The sequence below is a fragment of the Felis catus genome, chromosome B3 (assembly GCF_018350175.1).
Source record: "Felis catus isolate Fca126 chromosome B3, F.catus_Fca126_mat1.0, whole genome shotgun sequence".
NCBI lineage: Eukaryota > Metazoa > Chordata > Mammalia > Carnivora > Felidae > Felis > Felis catus.
This window is the reverse complement of record NC_058373.1, coordinates 103,663,533-103,682,389: the sequence shown is the minus strand read 5'-3', so window position 1 is coordinate 103,682,389 and position 18,857 is coordinate 103,663,533. Positions and strand designations below refer to the sequence as shown.

General features: G+C 41.1%; 1 protein-coding gene across 17 annotated transcripts in view; it reads right to left on the bottom strand.

Moving 5' to 3' along the window:
* Window positions 1-18,857, bottom strand: part of TMEM260 (transmembrane protein 260) — a 114,675-nt gene that overhangs the window by 45,540 nt on the left and 50,278 nt on the right. For 7 of the 17 annotated variants that reach the window (XM_045059958.1, XR_006599631.1, XR_006599626.1 and 4 more), the window contains exons 12-15: window positions 18,572-18,720; window positions 11,079-11,255; window positions 9,084-9,137; window positions 7,456-7,546 (exon numbers count right to left, since the gene is read on the bottom strand). In XM_045059958.1, the coding sequence (XP_044915893.1) occupies window positions 7,456-7,546; window positions 9,084-9,137; window positions 11,079-11,255; window positions 18,572-18,720 (471 nt within the window). The other 10 variants (XM_045059954.1, XM_045059961.1, XR_006599632.1 and 7 more) reach the window with 9 other exon arrangements.

Genomic DNA, 18,857 nt, shown 5'->3' with positions numbered 1-18,857 from the left:
AAGCATACTAGTAATTGATGCCCTTCCAGTTTGGCTTTATTTTGAGTAATAGGACAAAAGCACTTTAAAAAAAAAAGAAATGAGACCTCTGAAGAAAGCAAAGGAAAGAGGAAAGTCAAAAGTAAGAACCAAGCACAGCTCCCATCAGCGGGAATGCGGCTGGGGGGCTTTGTCAGAGGGCTCGGAGCCACAGTCCCCTTCCCTGCTTGCCTCCCGTGTGCGCCAGCCTCCGCGCCAGGCAGGAGGGCACTGCAGCGCGAGGAGAGGCAGACAGTTTTGCCGGCTCCCACTTGCTCTTCAGGCCAAAGTCCGGGCAGAAGTTGGCCTTGTGGGGTTCCTGTCGCCCTGCCAACCCGTGGCACTCCAGGGACATTGCTAGGAGAATCCTGGCCAAATCCTGCATGAGAAGTCACCTCCTTCACATTGTCGTCCATGTCGGGGGGTTAGACTAAAAGAGACCCCTTCTGTCAGGTTTTATGGTGTTTGTGCACCAGCCGGGGAAAAGTATGAGAGAGAAAAAGAAAGCAACTTGTTTAACCTCGCACAAGAGAAAGGAGAGAATTCTTCAAAATAGTCGATCTGGGAATGAAGCCCAACCTCCCCAAATCTCGGTTCAGTTTGCTATTTTTTCATTTACTGTTGGTTTTTAACAATTTAAATAATTATCACCCTATCTACTTGGGGCCATCATATCATTGCTTTCTCAAAGAGAGAGTGGTCCAAAGCCACTGTTGCCCAAGTACCGTCCAGAATAAATCTATGCACCATTTGACAACAGTCAGCACACAAAGCATATTCAGACGTATATATGTAGCACCACAGTACAGACACAAATAAGCCCATCTTCTCGAAGAGACTTTTATTTGCCGTTCTTAAGGCCACGAACAGGAAATACTACTTTGAATGAGGTTCTTCTGACACCACGTGTATACAGATGCCCAAATGCATTTTCACATCCACCTGTATAGAGATGTTCAGAAACAAACACGATCATCTCACACACGCACGCGATCTCTTTGCTGAACCAATAAAAACAATGCACGTCCAGGAAATGTTTATTCGAATTTTATTGTACCTTTCGTAAGCAAAGTGGAAATCATAATCTCACATGATTTCTTTCAAATGGATAAACTTAGACAATTTATCAATGCCTCCTTAAATTTTTACACCACACTGAACTCCAACAGGTTTTTGTTTTAAGGTAAACCAGGTTTTCGGTTCTTCCCCGTGGAGAAGTTACTTTCAAGTCAGTGAAAGTTCTTGGCCCATGATTAAAAGTCTTTGCCAATTAGCACTCAACAACTCCAATTCATTTTTTTCTGGTTCAAGATGAGTAGGAGCCTAATAAGGCTGTGATAAAAGGGCAAAAGGCACTGAGAGCCAAAAGCGGATTAATGAGCTCCTCCGTTTATTTGTCTTCCTAACAGCTGAACTGTTACAACTATTGACACTCTTCAAAAGGTTCCGCTCTGAACCCTGTCCAGGCACTGCAGGCTCCAATGGACATCTTCAAATCCAGAGAATGGAGGGGCAAGAGCTTCCCCTGTGTGATGCCAAAACCAACAAAGCCCCATGGATCAGGTAATGAAACTTCAGCTTTTCCCCCTTTGAGATTTATTTACTGGCAGCTGACAAGGGGCAAATTCAGCTCGAATTGTGCAGTCAAGGCCCTGTCAAGCTTTGAGAGGCACCCTTGTCTTGAAGCACCTTCATGACTGGCATTTCACTCAAAAGCCCTCGGCGCTGGTCCTTAACAGCTTATGACATCACAAAGGACACTCCAGACAGATGCCTACATGGCATCCTGCAGCATTTTAAAAGAGAATTAGTGGTTTTAATTATGGTCGTAGTATGAAAGGGAACCATGCAAGCTCCACAGGAGACCTTTGATCAGACCCTTTTGCTAGTACAATGCCACGGAACTGTGACTATTCCTGGTAAGGGGCCTTTTCTTGCTGAATGACTCACCAGTGATCTTTGAATGCAGACAAGCTTCTAGCCCTCCCTCTTCATTAGTGAGCATTTCTATACAGGGGCCTATATAGCGCTTGGAGTCTAGGAGCTATACAATTGGGGGGAAAAGAATCCCTACAGATTCTGGCCTCTACTTAGGAAGTGCTGAAGGACTCGGAGTGACTTTATTCATTAAAACAGGTTGCTATTAATTAACTGTCATAATAAAATAAAGAACTATTATTTGCATTTCTTACTATGTTCTCTTTAGTAATATGTATAAAAGATGCTTGTAACAGAAATGAATTTATTGAACAACTTCCCCCATCCCCCCCCACCGCCCCCCAACCCCCGCCTTTTTTTTTTTTTTTTTTTTTTTTGCATTTTGGCCGCAGGAGCTTACTAATTATTGGGCCCGGATTTATGAATCCAAATAGAAGTAAAACATAAATATAAAATTAAGCAAGGAACTACAAAATTCTTTTTATTTGCCACTTTATGCAACTGAGAGAAAGCAAACAACAGCTTAGCTTTATTTTTTGATGATTTCAGAGAATCATCAAAGACAATAAAACCCCAACTTTTTTCAAAATATCACTGGGTTGGTGTTTAGCTTGAAGTGTGAGATTATGTAATAACCAGAGCTACTCAAAAAAAAAAAAAAAGTATTTTAACTTGAAGAAGAGCAAGATTCACTCTCAAAAAAAAAAAAAATCGCTTTTTGGGAAACAGAAAATGTGTCTTTGGTCTGGTATGAATGTTTCAAGAATTTAACCTCAGAACGGATCCCAGTAAAAGGGCCCTTAAAAAGATCCGCAATCGATATTTAAAGTATATGAAAATAACCCATTCTCTGCTAGCATCCAATCAAGCAAAGTCATTAGGTGAAAGACGGAGGAAGTAGGAAGGTTTTTCTGAAAGATTCTCACTGAAATGCTAATTTGGTAACACTGGATAAACAGAATTTGCATAGGGAGCACACGGCAGTAAGGAGCACAGTATACTGAACAGTATACTGCCCTACCACGTTGCTGATATCTGGGAGCTGACTCGGTCTTCGAGTTTTGTGTACAACTTCTTTTCTTGGCGGAAAAACTTTTGGACTTTGGAATTTTGGAAGCGGGAGGATGAGCAGGTTTTTCACCTTCTGCTGCCTCAGACATTTTTCTTATTCCTCAGACTCTGCAGTTCTTTTCTCAGGTGCTTTAGAGCAACTAAAATATCAGGCAGCTGTGGATCATTCCGTGCTTTCTGAGTGTAGAGACGGAAATGTCTGATGGTTTCTGATAACAAGACTTCAGGGTCTGAGTCTCCTGCCCGAAGGCGTAACATCCGCTCACAGGCGATGGCATAGTTCTTGTGCCAGTTCACCGGGTGCTCCTTTCGTAAATAGACAATCTCCTTATAGAGCTGAAAAACGGCAAAAATGTTGGTATTCCATTGTTATCCCTTGACTTTTTTTTCAAAAACCAGAAAACACAGAGGAATTAATAACACAAGGAAAAAAAATCCAAGCGGCCGATAGTCAAAATCTAATCATTGCTAGGCCATGCAGAAAATGCAAGAATGTTACTGTAATTATGACAGTGGCAGGAGGCAAATGTACTTCATCTAAAACTGCTTCTGGGGTTTTCGGATGTGCAGAGGGAACCTAAGACACACGGTGTCAGGACATAATGCTCTTCCTCCAGAAAGATGTTCTGGGAAAGGGATTTAGTTCTAATTCATGGAAAGCTATTTACTCAACAGGCAGAAAGGTTGAAACTCTAAATTTAGCTGTTAGAGGAAAAAAAATAGCTTTCTTTAGAAAACTGCATGGAAAAAGAACTTGAAGGAATTTAAATTTTGACCCTCATTTTCACATAGATTTCTCTCCACATTAAAAACAACAGTAATAACAATAGCAACAATAAAACAGCTCAAACAAATCCGTCATCGAATAGGCTGGGCGTAACAGAATTTAAGAGATGTCCTCACGGCGAGATGCTCTTTGGAGCACCCTATAATTATAATTTTAATAGTTAACACTTTGCCCACAGGAATCAGGAATTTTGTTTTTGCAACATCAGAGATAGCATTAATTGGACAGAGCTGGAATCTTTGGTATTGAGTTTTCCAGGGAGAAACATCAAAATTCAACAAATGAAAGACACAAATCTGCACAACGGGACATTAGACTTGCTTATTTGGAAATTTCACAGCCTTCCTGAGGGCTGTCAGATTGGACTCGGATGTACAGGAACTTGAGGTCAGCAGCAGACTCAACGCGCAGAACAAGCAATGATGCTTTTCTACAGGGACAAGGGCTTTTGCAGTTAGAACTGTATTCATCACATCATTCAGCTGAAAGGAACCCAACAGATCATCTATTGGCCCGACTTCTACTCCAGGGCAGATAAACGCATATGTCATCTTGGTATTTACTAACCTTTAGCCTCCAAGCTGGCCTTTTTTTTTTTTTTTTTTTTAAGTTTATTATTTTGAGAGGGAGAGAGAGTGAGAGCGAGGGAGGGGCAGAGAGAGGGAGAGAGAGAAGCCTAAAGTCTCCGTGCCGTCAGTGCAAAGCCTGGCTCATAGCTCAAACTCACCAACCGTGAGGTCATGACCTGAGCTGGTATCAAGTCGGATGCTTAACGGACTGAGCCACCCAGGAGCCCCCAAGCTGGCTTTTAAAGCAGTTGGCCCATGCGCTTCTTTCACTCCGTAACAAAGGAAACGGTCACCTCGCACTTGCATGTACGTGGAAACTGTGACGCTATCTTCCACTCTTCCATTCTCTTGGTCAGTTATCCAATGTCTCCCTGTCTTTCCTCAGGTTTTTTTTTTTTTTTTTTTTTTTCCCTCTGTCTGCTGTTTCTTTTTCCAAGCCTTGCTGACAGGCACAAAGCAGGCACCCAGGAACTGTTCAGAAAACGGTTCGGCTTTCAGAATCCCACCTGGGTTCTGGAGTTCAACACAGAGGCCAGCCCTTCAGTGAGCATTTCCCCAACGGCTCAAGAGGATGAGAGGCTCGCTCATGACCTCCCTGTTACAGTCATTAGATAACAGAATGAACATACCACCCGTCTCTCGAACACTTTGTTACCGACGCATCGTCAACTTCTACCAGGTGGCCCGTTAAGCCACATGTGCTGTATCTTAAGAAGCCGGTCATTTCTCATCACATGGGATTACGTTTCCTCCTCTATGTGAATGTTACCGTGACATTAGTCTTAGCAGACTGTATTCTATTTAGTGGGGACACCAACTTATCGAATGCATTCCTAAAGCTAAGGGGATAGTCCCTGCTCCCCCACTACACCTGAACTTAATGTCTCCTGAACTGAAAGTTCTGCATCAGCTACTGAGTGGAATACTATACACAATGTCTTACACCTAACAAGAACGTTCTTGAAATAACAGTACTGGGGGGGTGGGTTTGTGTTGACCCATCAAGTATTTGACCTCATTTGTCTTGCAAACAAAGTCACACATCTGGAGGCATATGCAAAGAAGACACCCACGGACTTGTGTCCACTGGAAAGAGTAAAGCTTCCAGGTCCAAAGGGACAATGAATCCGTGAATTAGCTTCAGTGGCGCCCTAGCAACGGTGGCCATGGAACAGGTCACTGATGAGAATATGAAGTATCAGTAAGTCTCAGAGATTTCTCTCAACTAAATACTATTTGTTTTTCATGGAATCACAGGGTATGAGAGATGAACAGGATATGACATGACCAGGGCGTGAGAGATAATTAACAAAGCTTAAAGCCCACTTCTATTTTTAGAAAAAATCGAGGCCTGGAATGTTTAACTGACTTACAGTTGACAATTAGTGGTGGAGTAGGCCTTGAACCTGATCTTCCAAATGCCAGACAGAACTCCAGCTTGCTGCCTCCTGCAATCAATCCCTTGCTGTCCTCGAGTGGGCACCTCGGAGGGTTCTGCCTTTGTCCCTATCGACTGTCCTTCCTCGCCCACTCTCCCACTACCCTGCCCACAGTCTGTCTGGCTAGCTCGTCTGAGCTTTCAAGATGACACTCCAGTGACATCTCCGAAGACTTCCCCCTCTTTCCTCACCACCCCTCGCCAGAGGGGTGTACTCACGTACAGGGTGCTGTTCCCACAGCACCTCTGCAAGACTGAATGTAACTGAGGACTCTATCTTCTGTCTCCCTCTCTAGCCTGCTACCTCTTTGGTAGCAGGGACAATACTTGGTCATCTCCAACACAATATTTGGCACAGACTGGGCGATCAATAAGCACTCTGTGAGTAAATGAATAAATGAACAATGAACCCACGATCACAAAATTTAGGAGTAAAATGAGTCCTACGGATTGGACGCTGTGTGATTTTGACTTAGCTCTAAACCACTGCCCTGGTGAGTAGACCCACAGCACCTAGAGGCTGCAGAAACACCTCAGGTGCTCACATATATGGCTCCCGGGCTCTGGTCTCACTGGCCCATGCCAGGACATCTGTTTCCTACATAGTAGGCTCCAAGATGATCTCTGAAGGCGTCTGAGGAACCCAGGGCTAGAAGTCACAGAAAAGAAGGGGCTCGTTAAAACAGAGCAACAGCAAGCCTGTGCTCCACCCTCTCTTTTCCCATCAGTGAGGACTGCCTGCACAAGAGTCTGTGTGTGGCCGGGCCATCTGAAGGTTGGGTTGGCTTCAGTCAGAAGACAGGGCCACAGTCAGAAGACAGAGCCTCTTGCCGAGACCCTTTATCTTTCTCATGAAATCCCACCCAGCCAGGAACCTATCCTTTCGAGTGCAGCCAGGGTCATGACTTTTGTCTAGAGGGCAAACCTGTCAGAACTTGTCTGGTGGTGACTGTTTCCTGTTCCAATGGCTTCCTATTAGTTTCCTCTGCTGTTGTAACAAATCAGCACAGACATAATGGCTTAAGACAGTATACATTTATTATCTTACCCTTCTGGAGGTCAAAATGCATAAAATCGAGGATTTTGTAAAAGCAGCAGTGCTGTGTTCTTCGAGGAGGCTCTAGAATCTGTTTCTTTGCCCTTGGTGGCTTGCAGAGGCTGCCTGCACTCCCTACCTGGTGGCCCCTTCCTCCCGTCTTCCAGGCCAGCCACGTAGCATCTTCGAATCTTTTCCTCTGACCTCTGCTTGCATCATCACGTCTCCTTCTCTCTGACCCTCCTGCCTCCTTCTTAAAAGGGCCATGTGATTATGCTGGGTCCACCTGGATAATCCAGGATAATCTCCCCACCTCAAGATCTTTAACTTAATCACACGAGCAAAGTCCCCTTTGTCACGTAAGGCCGTATATTCACAGGTTTCAGAGATTAAGACATGGACATCATTTGCCAACCACACCGTTTACTTTAGACATTATTTGTGATGTACGAGTAGTTTTCCATTTATACTGCTTTATAAAAGCCAAATAAAACTAGAAACAAAAAAGTAAAAACTCTACTGGGATACACACTCCCTCCATTCTAATCCCCACCACCTTCCTCCCAAATATATTTATATATATAAAAATGGAACATACGTTATATGCGTGAGTGTAGAGTTGAGCCTTCACATTTGGAGGGACGTTTGCTGTTTCTGCCAGGTTAAAGATGAAGAACGGGGTTTTCATCCTGGGAGTGCGGGGGTGGGTGGGAGTCTTCATTAAAACCATGATGTCAAATTTCACACGTACAGCTACATCGACCAGATTTTTCCACTGATAAGGAACACGCCAAACCCTTTACTGCATTGTTTGTACCTCTCCCATATTCACAGAAGTTTATTCTGAACCAACAGCAACTCCTTCTTTCCCCACTGCCAACACGCTGCATCCGCACTGCTTGCCAAAGCTTTTAGAAAAAAAGCTTAAATTCATCATCGCTATTATACATCATTTCATTCTTCCTCCAGATGCACATTACTGTCATGCAGGAGCAGCCAGGAAGGGGGAGACTTGCTGAGTTTGTCAGCACACCCCTGAAGGGACCCATCGCCAGGGCTCATGCCACGTGTGACGAGTTCTTCAAAGGTAGCTGGACTCTTTGACCACATGCACTCATCCAAACTGTATTCAGCACGCCAGTTAAATCAATACCGGCCTGAATAATGACTGGCTTCCTTCTTTTAGGTGATTTCTCCCCCAGCTTTCCTACATTCAGTCACAGTAAAGCGGTGTACAAACATACGGTGTGCGGTGCATCTTTGATCAGTTCTTCAAAGCAAGTATTTGTCCCTATAGCTGGGCTGATAACTTGAATTATGCTGTTTTCTGGCTTTTCAAAAAACACTATTGCATAAACCACAGTACATCTATTTTTGTAATTGCTATTTTGGAGCTGTATTTCTGGACACTTTTTTTAAAAGCTCTTTAAACTTATGTAAATCCTTTATATCATAACTCAATCCTCGGTGTGGAGCACAGTCCCGGGCTCAGATTGGGCACCCTTCCTTTGCTGAAGGAAGTACTTCCTATGTACTTGGTATCACCCTCTGTATACCACTTAGGACTTTCATATTAATATCCAGGCCAAAGTCTGTTAGCGTTAGAGATTTTGAATGTCTCAAAATAATGGCAGTCAACGGCATCACCACAACGTGTTCCATACAGGCACAACAGGAAAGTATAGCATCTAGGACGTTGATATTCAAATCTGCTCCCTTAGACTGTGAGCCCCTCGAGGGCAGGAAATGTGTTGTATTCATATGTGTAGCTTCCAAGCCTGGCATGGTGTCTGGCCTCTGGGAAGTATTCAGCAGGTGCTTAATTAAATAAGCACATTCCACATGGATTCAGGGCAGTATTAACTGCCCCTCAACAATTACACTCGCTGTGGTTTACTCGAGGCGGAGAGCACCGGAGCACAGCGCTGTGCCTGAGTCAGGGAGATGTGAGTTTCAGACTCCCATCACTTGCAGCAATCTGGCATTGGCCAGTAACCTCTCTACCTCCAGGGTGTTTCTTTTGTAAGATGGGGATAATAGTAACTTCTTCATAGGTTGTCGTGAGGATGAAATGGGATTATTAATGTACAATGATTAGCACAACGCCTCAAACAAAATGACTGCTCATAAATGTTATTTTTACCATACCACTGACCCCCTACCCTACTGGCTGCTTCCCCGCCATATGAAAAACCGACCACAAACACGTAAGTGTAGGATAGTCACCTTGCTTGCCACATCTCTTCGTTGGCCACAGATTCCCAAGAAGATGGGTCAAACCTGCAGTTACAAGAAAGCAGTGAGAGTTTTCTGCAAGCTACGTTTATTGCTACAGGCAGGTATGGAATCCTTGTTTTATAATCTTCCAAGGCAATAAAATAGGTTGGATCTTGAAGTACTGATAGGGACGGAAATAATAAACTTATCCTAGAAAAGTCTGATCCTTAGGAACTTGAAATTTTGGTAAATGTATTCTTCATCTGCATAATGAGCCCCGGTGCCTCATGGGAGCAAACGAAGGATTAGTGGGAAGAGGCTGGAGGCATCTGAGGAACCAGCTGTTCCCAAGAACTGCAAGATGGGCAACAGGGCAGGGGCGAGGCCTCGGTCACTCTATGGACACAGCTAAGAGCCAAACAGCTGTGAAGCTAGGGGATAAGCTTGAGAGAGGGGACTCGTGGCTTTGATAAAAATCACTGCTGGAGCCAGGACGCTGCTCAAAGAACAATGGCTAAACCATCTGCTGGATTTTGACTTCTCTTAATTAAATTTCTTATTATGTGTCTATTTTGATGGAATGGAAATAACGAGTGGTGTCCTGTATTTGTACTATGGCCACTGTTGGCAGAAGAGGTTATTTTCTTTCTTTTTTTTAAAGTAAGCTCTATGCCCCAGGTGGGGCCCGAACGCACAACCCCAAGATCAAGAACGGCACGCTCTACTGATTGAGCCAGCCAGGTGCCCAGAATAGATTATTTTCTAACTTCTCACAATGGTCATGGAGTGCTTTTTTTAAAATATACATATGTAAGTTTATTTATTTATTTTGAGAGAGAGTGAGCAAGTAAGAGCGGGGGTAAGGTCAGAGAGGGGGAGAGGGAGAGACTCCCATGCAGGCTCCCCATTGTCAGCGTGAAGCCCACCATGGGGCTCGAACTCATGAACGATGAGATCATGACCTGAGCTGAAATCAAGAGTTGGACACTTAACCGACTGACCACCCAGGCGCCCCTACGGAGTGCTTTGATATAAACCTACTTATCCATCTCTGGTTGGTGCACTGCGGACAGTTTGCACATATTGATTCAAAAAACCTTTGTAGCATCTTTCATATGATCTCGCCTGTCCTTGAATTATAAGCAATAATTTTTTTTTAATGTTTATTTATTTTTGAGACAGAGAGAGACAGAGCATGAACGGGGGAGGGTCAGAGAGAGAGGGAGACACAGAATCTAAAGCAGGCTCCAGGCTCTGAGCTGTCAGTACAGAGCCCGACGCGGGGCTCGAACTCACAGACCGTGAGATCATGACCTGAGCTGAAGTCGGACGCTTAACCGACTGAGCCACCCAGGCGCCCCTATAAACAATAATTATCTGATCTTTAAGTAATTCATAACTTAAGAAATAGGCAAGAGAAGCACATTTCTAGAGATGGTGACTCAATTTCCATATGGATGAGAGTCAGCTCTATAGAGATGCTTCAAGGAAGACTGATCACACCCCCAAACAACACAACCAGGATAATGACTTTTTCCTAATGAGTAGGAAAAAGTTACTCAAGGGCCAGTCTCCCCTATAGACAAGTTATGTGCTACTCCTGAAGAGAGGAAAATATGGCAAGTTCGTGCGCATAAAAACTCTCATGGGAAACAGAGCACCTTGTAAAGCTCTACTGCAGTTGATGGATCTCTTCCACCTTTAGGGTGCGAGACAGAGGATGGTGGACAACATGGCGTCACAAGAGCTGGAAGCGGAAGGTGCAGGGCACCAACCTGTTGTGGTGCCCACTCAACCGCAGCCCCCCCTTCCCCTCCCATCTCCCTACTGTTCTTCAAACATGAGAACAAGAAATATATGTTCTCTGTTACAATTCATGTGGGCAGCAAATAATACTAATAACTAATTAAAAAAAATCAAAACTATTCATGGCATCTCAAAATTTAGTTTTTTAAGCACACAAAACTGCCATACTCTGATGAAAAACAGAACTGCTGTTCCTACCTTCCATATTCTTCGGTCCAGTTATAGATATTTCTTGTGAGTTTAATCCATTCCTCAGGGTTGAATACAATCTCCGAAGGAACTAATTTGTCACAAGAACCCCAAGGCCAAAGTGAATAGTTCTTTTTCCAGGTTGGGTCACCTTCATGAATTCCTATGCAAACAAATGTTTTCTTCCTATTGAAAACAGAAAAGAAAATATTTTTAACTCAAAGTTCTAAATGTTAATAAATACAACTCATAAAGGGTCATTTTTTGACTCCTTGAACCTTGGTTAGCAATAAACAATTGGTAAACCTTTCGGTTTATTGAAATCTTTCCCAAATAGACCGTTTAGAATTTATATTAGTGCAAAAAAAGCTGTTTGGGGAGAGCTGGGGAGAAGTTAACAGACATAAATAATAAAACCTACCTGCTCAAAACATAAGAAATCATTTGGGGACAAGCATTATTATAATGAAAGAAAGCTTCTGTGGTCCTGTTTCACATGTAAACTTAAATATTATTTGACACCTTTCTTTTTTCATTTTACAGGTGGAAATATAAGTCTTCATTTGTTTCCCTGCTTAGAAGTAGTTTCTCCTTCCTCAAATTCCCATTGCACTTTCTTCTTCTCTTTTATTGTTACTGTATTGTACTTATTGTTTGCATTCACAAATCTCCCCAAGTAGCCCAGAAGCATCCTGAGGATAGGCTCTCTATCTCTGAATTAACTCTAAACCACACATAGCAGGATGCTTAGCTAATCCACAATATTTGCTGACTAAAATCAGTTCGGTTGAATAAACTATAAAAAGCTTCAAATCCTGCAAAAATTAGGAATAGAAACGGTTTAAAAAGGTTGGTTCAAACTCACTATAATCGAATAGTTCTGTTCCAATTTGTAGTGTGTGACTGGGTAGCTATTACAAAATAGGAAAAAAGACGTATATTAGAAGAAATTACTTGAAAGTAATAAAAGACGCCATCAACTTTGAAACAAGATACTTCCGGCTTAGATTTTAGGTTTTTTCCCACCATCTCTGACCTCTGTGATTTGGAGGAAATTACTTAACTACCTGTGTCTAGTCTCCTCAGCTGTGAAATGGGCAAACCCTCTCAGAGCTGTTCAAGATTAAGTGGGGATCTGATACCAAAGTGCGTTTTTTTTTTTTTTCAACGTTTATTTATTTTTGGGACAGAGAGAGACAGAGCATGAACGGGGGAGGGGCAGAGAGAGAGGGAGACACAGAATCGGAAACAGGCTCCAGGCTCCGAGCCATCGGCCCAGAGCCTGACGCGGGGCTCGAACTCACGGACCGCGAGATCGTGACCTGGCTGAAGTCGGACGCTTAACCGACTGCGCCACCCAGGCGCCCCCAAAGTGCGGTTTTAAAACAGAATAAGAGTTCTGGTTTTGGGGAAGATGGAGGAAGCACGCTCTACTCTGTCTCCCCCACTGCATGCTAGACTTCTTGGACAGAACGCCTGGAATCTGAGGACTCTGAAGAGTAAATGGCAGAAACAAGCACAGGGAAAGACACCGGAATTCTGAGTTCTACCAAACCTGTGGGGAGTTTACCATTTCCCCACTGCTGATATTGCCTAGCCTGGACTCAAGGGAAGCCTAATGCCAAGTGAGGACAAAAAGAGCTCCAAGGAAAGCCCCTGTTTTCAAGCCCAAGAAGGAGGAAAGGGAAGGTTGGGGAGAGTAGAGGAAATCCCCAGGATCTCCCCTCCTCTCCTTCCCCAGGCACCAGGAAGTACTGTGCCAGCAACAGAGGCAACAGCCCAGTGACGGCTGGGGCAACCTGCAGGTTCCTACAGTTCTGAAGGAAAGGAACACCTCTCTAAAGGAAAGGAACACCTCTCTAATCAGAGGAGCTGTGGCTGCAAGAACCAGGAGCAAATCCTCACTGTTCTTTACCTCTGTGCGGCCTCTGGCAGCCTGGCTCCAGACACAGACACAGTCACAGGACTTGCATGGCAGGTGAGGGAAATTAAAGCTCCAGCTTTCTGGCCAGACAACCAGGAAAGAAGGCTCCAAAGAAGGAAAAGGGCAAGAGTGAAGACAGAAAGGAGGGAGGTCAAGAGAGCAATCCCATGAAGTTGTGTAGGAACTCCTGGCATATCTCTGAGCTCAGCATGCATGGATCTGACCCTAAATAGACTCTGAGAAATGAGTCACTGGACAGATGGCCATTCAAGTCCCAGACTGAGTAATGGGCAGCACACAGGATTGATTCAGATCGCACTGCAAATGCTCTGAAAACAGAACCAATATTGGAACTACAGGACACAGAAGGCAGGTCAGAATTTGCAGCCTGAGATTTACCTGGCTGACAGCCTGCTACACCAACAAACAAACAAATCAACATTCTTGTTAGGATTTAAATAAGGCCCAAATATCCAAAATGTCCAGGATATAATCAAAAATGTTTGGCTTATAAAGAAGCAGGAAAATCTCAATTCACAAGGGAAAATATAATCAATAGATGTGAATTCCAAAATGGTACAGATGTTAGAATTGCCAAAGACTTTAAAATATCTATTATAACAATGCCCCAAGAAGTAAAGGCAAATACTCTTGAAATGAATAGACAAATAGAAAAATCTCAACAAAGAAACAGAAGATATAAAAAGGAACCAAGTAGAAATTACAGACCTGAAAAATATGATGGAAATTAAAAATTCATTAGATGGGCTTAATGTAAGTCTGGAGAGAGAGAGAGAGAGGAAGAGAGAGAAGCAGACAGTAAACTGAATGGTGACAGATCAAGAGAAATGAGACGATTTAAACCACAAGCAAAAAGACTGAAAAAAAAAAAAAAGTACAGTCTCATGCACCTGTGGGACAGTACCAAAAGGTCTAATGTTCATGTCATCAGAATCCCAGGTGGAGAAGAGAAAAAATGTGAAGCAGAAAAAGTATTTAAAGAAATAATGTCAAAAAAGCTCCCAAATTTGTGAAAGACACAATCTTACAGATTTAAGCAGCTCAGCGAACCCCAAACAGATTAGACTTAAAGAAATCCATGCTCAGATACACCATAACCAAACTGCTAAAAACCAAAGACACAATCTTGAAGGCAGCCACAGAAAAACAACACATTTCACACAGAGAACAATGAGGATGATATCCTGGGATCAAAAGAAGGGCAACGGATATGACAAATATCTAGATAAATACCTTAAATTATTTTTTCTCTTAAATTAAAAAATATATGTATGACAGGTGAAAACAAAAATTATCAAGTATCTGGTATAATTAATATATATGATAACACAAAAGTGAGGAGGTTAAAGGGACTTATATGGCGGTAAGTTTTCTATATGCCACTCGAAGTAGCAAAATATTAATCCTAAGTAGACTGTGAAAAGTTAAGTATGTATACTGTGATTCTCAAGATCAACTGGTAAAAAAAAAAAAAAAAAAAAATTTACCAAGAGACATAGCAAACAACTCAATAATTTAAAATGGAATACTAAAAAAATCAAAATTTCCAAAATATGACAGGAAAAGGGAAGCAGTGGACTGAGAAACAGAGGGAACAAACTGAGAGCAAATAATGAAATGGTAGACATACATCTAAATACGTCAATATTTTCATGAAATGCAAATGGTCTAAATACACCAATGAAAAGATAGACATTGTCAGAATGGAAAATAAAACAAGACCCAGATATATGCTGTCTACAAGAAACCCACTTTAACTATGATATGGGTGGTTAAGAACAAAAGAATAAAAAAGATAGAACATGAAAACACTACTCAAATTAAAACCCAATTAAAAACCCAAAAGAGTTTTTTCTTTTGTAGATACAAAGATGAAAATGCCATTTAATGAAGAAAGGATGTTTTCAACAAATATTAGGACAACTTGACATTTATACCCAAAAACAAAACAACAACAAAGAATCCCCAAGAACCTTGTCTTAATCCCTTGCCCCCTTACAAAAAGTAACTCAAAGTGGATCACTGATATGAAATGTAAAAGATAAAACTATTAAACTCCTAGAAGAAAACACGTGAAAATCTTTGTGACCTGACACCGGGCAAAGAGTTCTTGGATACGACACCAAAGAGTATGATCCATAAAAGAAAAAAAATGATAATTGGATGTCATCAAAATAAAAAATTTATCTGCAAAAGCCACTTCAAAAAAGAATAAAAGTCAAGCTACAAAATTTATGAATCACATATTTGCTGAAGATTTGTACCTACCATACAGAAAGAATTCTTAAAACTCAATAGTTAAGAAAACAAACAACCCAATCATCCCACTCATGTTCACACACAAACCTGTCCATGAATGTTTACAGCAGCTCAGTCCCCAACCTGACAATCCAAATGTCCTTCAACAGGTGAACTGATAAACAAACAGGAACATCTATAGAATGGAATACTACTCAGCAATGAAAAGGAACTGTTCTCTATCCTGATTGTTGTGGGGGTTATCCATGTATCCCACATGGATCTGTTCTGTATCCTAATTGTTGTGGGAGTTATATCAATGTATACATGTGTTAAAATTCATAGAACTATACATAAAAAAAATGACTGCATCTTAAAAATAAAATAGTAAGTGTTCAATAATATTAGCTTTGTTCCTTTTAAAAAGTGCCCATTTAGAAAGCTTTCGTGTGATGCTGATGGCTCAATGCTTTGGGGGAAAAAATCTCTATCAAGTGCCTTACAATTGTTCATGTACTTTGACTTAGTAATTTCACTTCTGAGAATCTATTCTAAGAATTCAAACTTCTATCCCCTCCAAAGAAAACTATATACACAAAGTCATTTGTTGTAGTATATAATTTTATGATAGTTAAACATTAAGATATTCTATTAACTATCTACTCATAGTTCCTTTCCCCTCTTATTATTAAAATATAGTACATGTACCTACTAAGAATAGTTTGTAAAAACATTAAAAAATGGCTTCATGATATTCAATGGAAAGACAGGATTCTTCCACATTATGCTTTCAACTTCGTAAAATTTTTTATTTATTTGTATATGTGTAATAGAACCATATTTTTTCTAGTTAAAAAATTTTTTTCTTGGGGTGCTTGGGTGACTCAGTCAGTTGGGCGTCCGACTTCGGCTCAGGTCATGACCTCACAGTTTGCGAGTTCGAGCCCCACGTCGGATTCTATTCTATTCTATAATGAACAAGGCTAACAATAAACTAAAAATTTTATTTAAAAAAATTTTTTTAATGTTTATTTATTTTTGACAGAGAGAGAGAGAGAGAGACAGAGCATGAGCAGGGGAGGGGCAGAGAGAGACAGGGAGACACAGAATCCGAAGCAGGCTCCAGGCTCTGAGCTGTCAGCACAGAGCCCAACGCGGGGTCGAAGTCACAGACTGCGAGATCATGACCTGAGCCGAAGTCGGATGCTCAACTGACTGAGCCACCCAGACGCCCCCAAAATTTTATTTTAAAAACTGATACCAATAAGCAATATTTACCTTGAGGCCTTGGTTAATCAAAAATATTAACAAAAATTTATGGGCCAGAAAGTTTATCACCATGCTATATTATAATAGTCAAAGTCTTCTAGACTTCACAAAAATGTCCAAAAATAGAATATTTGTTATCATGCATCTACATGAGAATATTAAACAGTCAAGAAATGATGGTAATAAAAGCATTTTTCTGAGTACATGGGGGAAATGCTTATGATATGGTATTAGGTGAAAAAACTGAACAGAAAACTATTATCTCAGCTAGTATTGTAGGAGTTTGTGAGAGTGTATATGTGTTTGTAGAAGTAAATAATTGATGTTAAAAATGAATGAAATTCCGAAAAGCTTACCAAGATGTTATCAGTGGATATCTTAAAGACAGATAGTATTGATCTTCTTTATATTTATTTGCCTGTGTTTTTTAGAATTTCCACATGGAGCATAGAGTATTTCTGTAACAGGGACATGCCTCATTCATGCCAATGGCCAATGGGGTAATGCCTTTCACAATCTGGGCCTCCCCGTGCCTCCCCACTCATCTCTTCACCTAGCCCTTTAAGCCCGTGCTCCAAGCTTACTGGACCACTCCCAGTTTCCCCAGGGCTCAGCAGGCCCTCCCCATGACTTTGCACATGCACTTCCCGTGAATCGGCCTTCTCCTACCCACTTGGCAAATTCCTACTTAGTCTTTAAATCTCCAACATTTTGTCCATACTGACACTTCCATGCTTACCAGATGACAATGTAATTTATCTGCTTCATATTTACAGCACCACCTGAAACCCTCTCCAAAAGACTGCAACAGCAGGGGTCATGCCCATGCATCTGTAGCTTATGTAGTTGTTGGGTCATTTTGGAGAGTCAATTATTTATTAAATAAATGCTGAATGAATGCCTCCAGGCAGAATTAATTGCTTCTTCACCCATGCTCCCAGTTAAATCATCCTCGGTAAACACATATTGAACATTGACTGGGTCTCACACTTCACAAAGCTCGGCTAGCATAGTAGAGAACTTACCCCATTATATTATAGCCAGTTATACTCATATCTATGTGTATATACAACAAGATTGTGGTCTACTTAAACTTGGAACTGAGTCTCACTTTATTGCCAAGGCCTAACATAGGCTGGAGCATAGTAGAGTCAATAATGTTTGTGGGGTTGAATTAAATAAAATTAACCAAAAAAATGTCCATTTAGGGATGTTAATGGCTCTTAATATCTTATTCAAAAATAGAACAATTAAAATTACTCTCACAGAACATTTATACTCATTATTTATCACTTCATTAGCCACAGTAAACTTCAGGTTCTGAACACCAAAAGTACCATGTTATCAAATTCTTAGTAAGGGATAATTTAACTTGGGAATTTAGAAAGAATTTCTTAAATCCCCTTTGTAAGAGAATAGAAATTATGAAATACGTTTTCTTCTTCACACTCTGGACAATCTCAAGCATTTCATGGATAGGAAAAATGTTCAACACTCTACCACTGAAGGAGTTATTTATTCTTGACCTTAACTATGAATAATTTTACGTTCTTAAGTCTAGAATTCACAGTTCTCATATGTTATCTCAGCCAGCATAACTGTAGGTGTTTTTCTTATTTACAGAAATGCCTTATCCTTTATTAGAAAAATCCTTAAGCTATTTTTATATAGTGATTATTCCTGGAAAAAATTTGCTTTACACTTAAAAGGGGGCCATGGTGTTGATCGGGGGGAACTATAATTGCTTGAGATCCACCTGCAATGATTTCAAGTAGACAGGCACATCTCCAATTTCTCTGAATTATACTAAGATCTTATTTGCTATTCTTGTTAATCTGTCCTTATTTTTCCTTTACCCAGAACAATAACATTTATTTCTGCCTGGCCTCATTTATGCACAGATATTCAATTTAATTACAAAGATAATCTCACCGGTGACAGGGAAATAGGTGTAGAAAATTGGTCTTTTGGATGAGGCACAGCTGCTACATAAACAATTTTAGAAAAGCTTAAGATTTTAGAAAAGCTATTATATGAAAAGAATGCTTACTGTTTATTTATTTCAAGAAAATGATAAAGATTAAATGTGACCATTCCACTAGGTAACATTCCTTCCACAGGATTCCACCGGTTTCCAGGAAAGCTGACACCTGGTAAGTGCTTTGCCATCTTGGGTAAATACCACTCATAAGTCATCATCTATCAGAAAAATAATAAGTGATGTCACATTTTTGATATACTTCTTAAAAAAGAATCAAGTTGACCAAGTACAATGAAAAAGTTCTAAAATGTGGGTATTATACTCATTAAATATTAACATGATTGAAAAATATGAA